We start from the raw sequence: 5,037 nt of genomic DNA on the forward strand, positions 1-5,037 counted from the left end.
CTCTGCAGAGAAGTCACCACAATGAGAAGCCCACAGACCGCAATAGGAGTAGGCCCCTCTGGCCACAACCAGAGAAATCCTAAGCACAGCAACAAAGACTCAGGGCAGCCAAAACTACATTAATTAAAAAAATAGTAATAGAGGGTTCTAAAACTAGTCCCATAAAACAGTTTACTATAAAAATATATACAGCTTTTAAATCAGAACTACAATGAGGTATCATCTCACACGGATCAGAAAAAGTCTACAAACAATAAATGCTGGAGAGGGTGTGGAGAAAAGGGAACCCTCTTACACTGTTGGTGGGAATGAAAACTGATACAGCCACTATGCAGAATAGTATGGAGATTCCTTAAAAAACTAGGACTAAAACTACCATATGACCCAGCAATCCCACTATTGGGCATATATGCTGAGGGAACCATAATTGACATACACCCCAACGCTCACTGCAGCACTACTTACGATAGATAGGACACAGCAGCAACCTAGATGTCCACCGGCAGATGAATGGATAAACAAGCTGTAGTACATACACACAATGGAGTATTGCTCAGCTATAAAAAGGAACGCATTTGACTCAGTTTCAATGAGGTGGACAAACCTAGAGCCTATTATACAGAGTGAAGTAAGTCAGAAAAAGATAAATATTGTACATTAACACATAGATAAGGAATCTAGAAAGACAGTACTGAAGAACCAATCTACAGGGCAGCAATGGAGACGCAGACACACACAAGAGACTTGGACACAGCGGAGGAGGGAGAAGGTGGGATGATTTGAGAGAGCAGCACTGAAACATATACGTTACCATATGTAAAACAGATAGCCAGCGGGGATTTTCTGTATGTCACAGGAAATCCAAAGCTGGTGTTCTGGGATAACCTAGAGGGGTGCGATAGGGAGGGAGGTGGAAGGGAGGTTTAAGAGGGAGGGAACATATGTATACCTGATTCATCTTGATGTATGGCAGAAACCATCACAATACTGTAAAGTAATCTCCAATTAAAAATAAAATGCAAAAAAAATACAGCTTTTAATCAAGAAAAATTTATTTTACAGTTTAAAAAAATGCAGTATTTGGATGAATACAAAGTCAGATTGTCTTGAAATACAAAAATCCTACCTACAGACTACATATTTAGCTAAAACAGGATCTAGCTGTTTACAAGAACTAATTTCAAAATATACATATGTGAGTCGACACAACTGGTATTTTACAAGTTCTTGAAAATCTATCTTCAAACTAGAAAGTTAAGCAGAGTCCCTCTTCCTCTGGAGCTCAGCGCTGCAGACGGGCTGTGCCTTCCAGTACGCAGGCTGTTGGCAGTCCCTTCCCACTCCAGCAGCAGTGTGGGCTTGGGGAAGAGAGGCTGCTATCTGGGTTCCTTTCCTGTTGGCTATTTATGGCAGAGGTGCATTATGCTCCGTCTCAGCCAGGGAAGAACATAACGTAAGTGAAGTCTCTGAAGGGTGGACAGACTAACGCTTGCTTCACAGCCAAGGTGCTAATCCAGGAGGGTCCTCACCAGGCTCATCTTTGGGGTCAGGATTCCGCTTCGTCGTCATCAGTCTCATCGTTGTTATTCTCCTCCTCCTCCTCTTCTCTCTTCTCTTTAAGCATTTTCAGATATTTACTAGCTAAAATCTTCTTTGGTAATATATCTTAAAAACATAAAGCTAACATCAGCAATGCAAATTTCAAAACGTGCTAGTCCCTGCTATGACCTCTAAAACAGGTTCCAAGACGAGACAAATTTCAGACTACACTTCTGGGGTGAAATAGCAGGAAACTAGCACTGCCTCCTGACTAATGCTAAATACCTGTTTCTATTTCACTGATTGCAAACTATGTTCTTCTCTGTGCTGGTAACTACTGGAAGCAACCCTGTCCAACCCACCTGACAAAGTGCTGGCCCCAAGGATCACCTTAAGCTCTTTTTGTTCCACAACAACAATGATGAGTTTCTGTTTCCCCATCCAAATAAGGAGGAGTCTGAGGGGTGGGCCTGCCCGGCTTGCCCAGACACCCTGTGCAGGTTGCCAACTTAATTCGTGCTCTAGGTAAACCGCATTACAAACATACTCAAATAGACAAAACTAAACCTCTGGTCCTGTGCCAGGTAAACTGTGGCACCTGGAAAAAGCACCAAAATGTCTACTCCAGTGAAAGCAGAAAATAAGCGGAGGAAAAGCTGTAATTACAATTTTTTAACCAAAATATTTCAAAAGCAAAGTACCTGCAAGAAACTGAAAAGTTTCCGACTCTTCTGCAGTATTTGATAAGTCACTATAGGTGAGTGCTTTCTTTTCTTTTCCACTGCCATGTCTGTAGGAATAGGTGGCAAGATACTGAACAAAGAGTTCCTAAAACAAAATGAAAAAGTAAAATTAAAGGTGTGCTTTGAAAACCTACCACAGACCTCACTTTTTAATTACATTAAGTTTAGATGATTGCAGATTATCCTGGTTCATCAAATTATAGGAGAAATAAATGGAGAAAGGAGAAATATGAGGTCAGGAAGAGAGTAAGACTGAAAAACAGAGATTTCCTAAAAGTTTAGATTTCTAACTTACAAAAAATATATAAATATAACAATAAATCATAACTGTTTAATGCCCAACCTCTACAGTTAAAGAGGGGCAAGAGACCATTCAAAAATTCTCTGTGCTCAGGAACACACATTGTGTATAAATGTACATTGTGTAGGGTGGTCCCCCTACAACCCTAAGTCAACAACCTGAAGGTAAAAAATGATCAATTTCCTGTTCTACCCAGATACCTTCCCTAAGGCAACCACCTGAAATGAGCCTCTCTGTTTTTAGATCCATCTAATTGAGTTTTAGTAAGGGATTAAAGAAGTAATTGCAAAACTCTTAACTCCTTAATATCTACAGAATGAAATGGAACAAATATCCCAAAACTACTCAATTTCCTACTTCCTTTAGCTCCAGCTTTGACCAACATACCCTTGGGACACTATCTACCCAACTAACAGGGCTGGAAAATGGATTCCAAGGAAAGTTAAAGACTGAAGCAGAAACCTGGCCAAGGGTTAAAAACAGGAAGGTTCTGGCCTACCTAGACCAAATCAAGAGACAATTATTTGGGCCTAAAACTTTAATTCTGGCCCAGGGTCCCAATAGTCAAAGCTATGGTTTTTCCACTAGTCATGTATGGACCATAAAGAAAGCTGAGCATCGAAGAATTGATGCTTTCCAACTGTGGTGTTGGAGAAGGCTCTTGAGAGTCCCTTACTGCACAGCAAGAAGGTCTAACCAGTCGAACGTAAAGGAAATCGACCCTGAATATTCACTGGAAGGACTGATGCTAAAGATGAAGCTCCAATACTTTGGTCACCTGAGACGAAGAGCCGACTCTATTACAAAAGACCCTGATACTGGGAAAGACTGAAGGCAGAAGAAGGGGACGACAGAGGACGAGATGGCTGGATGGCATCGCCGACTCAACTACAGGGGACAGAGAAGGCTGGGGTCCCGCAGCCCACGCGGTCGCCAAGAGTCGGACACGACTCGTGGACTGTACAACAACTGGGCCCAGGAGACTCGGGACAGCGTGGGCAAGCGGCCAGGCCCGGCCGCACCTCCTGAGGAAGCCCTCTCCTTGAACTGTTTAAGGAGCTGGGGCCCAAAGCCACGAAAAAGACCGGAAGCGACAAAAGGAGGGGCGGTGGGGCCCCTAGTTAAGTGACGCTAGAGGAGAGGACATCAAAAACCGCCTACGCGCCAAAGCCTAGACCTCCCCCACGCGAGGGACGGCGGGAACGGGGTGGGCGTGGCGACAAGGGCGCGAAGGACGGCGGGAGTGGAAAGAGCGGGCGGCCAGGCGCGCGAAGGAGGGCGCGAGCGGAAAGAGCGGGCGGCTGGGCGCGCGAAGGAGGGCGGGAGCGGCACCGGGGGGCGGGGCGAAGGGCGCGCGCGGGAGCTGGGGCGCGCGCGATAGAAGAGGGGCGTAAGGCGGCCCTCAAAAGAAAAGGGGCCGCAGCGCAGGGGCCCGAAATGGACACGGCAGCGGGCAGGGCTCGGCGGGCAGGGCGGGGCGCAACGGTTTCGGGCGGCACCACCGCCGTCCCCGGCTCCTCAACTCCTCCCTGCGCGTCCCGCCTCACCGTGGCCTTGGCGGTGAGCACCAGCGCCTCCTGGTTGATGCTGGACACTTCGGGGGAGCTCTTCATGATGACCCGGATGCGGGACAGGGGCAGCGACACCAACCGCTGCTCCCCGCACTTATCCTTGCCCACGACCATGTCCGCCATCTCTGCGCCCCGCCCCCGCGGCGGCGGCGGCAGCCCCTACCAGCCGCAAGGTGGCCGGCCTACACGGTCGGTGTAGGAGAGCGACGTCCCACTGCCCCGTGGGAGTTGTAGTGTTGTGTGGTGCGGCGGCGGGGGCGGACTACAAATCCCGTGATGCCGCGCTCCCCCCGCGGCTGTGCGCGCGGAGCGGAGATGCGACCCGAAGCTCAGGCGGGGCGGGGGCGGCCGTGGGTGGGGAGTTCGGCCTTGGGAAGAAATTCCGTGAAGGAAAACAGCGTGAAAAGAGAGAAACTGGGGCAAAAAGGGAGAAGGCTGGGCAGTGAGGAGAGAAAACTGCCCTACTGATTAGAAAGAGCTCTACCGGGAAAAAGAGCCGCAAGGCAAAGGCCCTGAGGGAGGACCCTTTTAAGAAGGGTAAAATGACCGCTCTGTGGGCAGGTGTGCTAGGTGAAGTCCGAGAGGTAGCCAGGGGCTAGGCCCTGTTGGATTTTACTCTAAGAAAAATGGGAAGTGCTTGAAAGATATCAGAGGGATGATGGGATGTGTCTTAAGTTTCAGAAAGATGCCTCTGACTTCTGAACGTGAATAGACCAGAGAGGAGTCACAAGGATAGATTGTAAAGGTGGAAGCAAAGAGATTGTAGAATTGAAGGTGATTGCAAGTGAGGAGTTGGATGCTAGTGTGACTGAAGGTGTCATGAGTTAGGAATGGTAGGAAATAGCCACGGGCTAGATTAGACAGCAGGGACGGCATTGGCACC

The 5,037-nt window shown here is 48.0% G+C and overlaps 1 protein-coding gene across 1 annotated transcript; it reads right to left on the reverse strand.

Annotated features, from left to right (window-relative positions):
- Positions 1-1,034: 1,034 nt before the first annotated feature.
- On the reverse strand, positions 1,035-4,280 carry CHRAC1 (chromatin accessibility complex subunit 1). The gene is made up of 3 exons (NM_001075478.1): positions 4,131-4,280; positions 2,241-2,367; positions 1,035-1,665 (listed from the first exon to the last, which is right to left on the reverse strand). The coding sequence occupies exons 1-3, from the start codon at positions 4,275-4,277 to the stop codon at positions 1,547-1,549; spliced, it is 393 nt and encodes a 130-aa protein (NP_001068946.1). The 5' UTR covers positions 4,278-4,280; the 3' UTR covers positions 1,035-1,546.
- Between the last annotated feature and the right edge of the window lie 757 nt (positions 4,281-5,037).

Source organism: Bos taurus, chromosome 14, assembly GCF_002263795.3.
Source record: "Bos taurus isolate L1 Dominette 01449 registration number 42190680 breed Hereford chromosome 14, ARS-UCD2.0, whole genome shotgun sequence".
NCBI lineage: Eukaryota > Metazoa > Chordata > Mammalia > Artiodactyla > Bovidae > Bos > Bos taurus.

Excerpts from the sequence above, each read along its gene's own strand:
- CHRAC1 (NM_001075478.1), bottom strand. The coding sequence starts at position 4,277 with ATGGCGGACATGGTCGTGGGCAAGGATAAGTGCGGGGAGCAGCGGTTG. Across the intron at positions 2,368-4,130 it reads TGCTCACCGCCAAGGCCACG|GAACTCTTTGTTCAGTATCT; the intron begins GTGAGGCGGGAC and ends ATTTTGTTTTAG. Across the intron at positions 1,666-2,240 it reads AACTTTTCAGTTTCTTGCAG|ATATATTACCAAAGAAGATT; the intron begins GTACTTTGCTTT and ends TATGTTTTTAAG.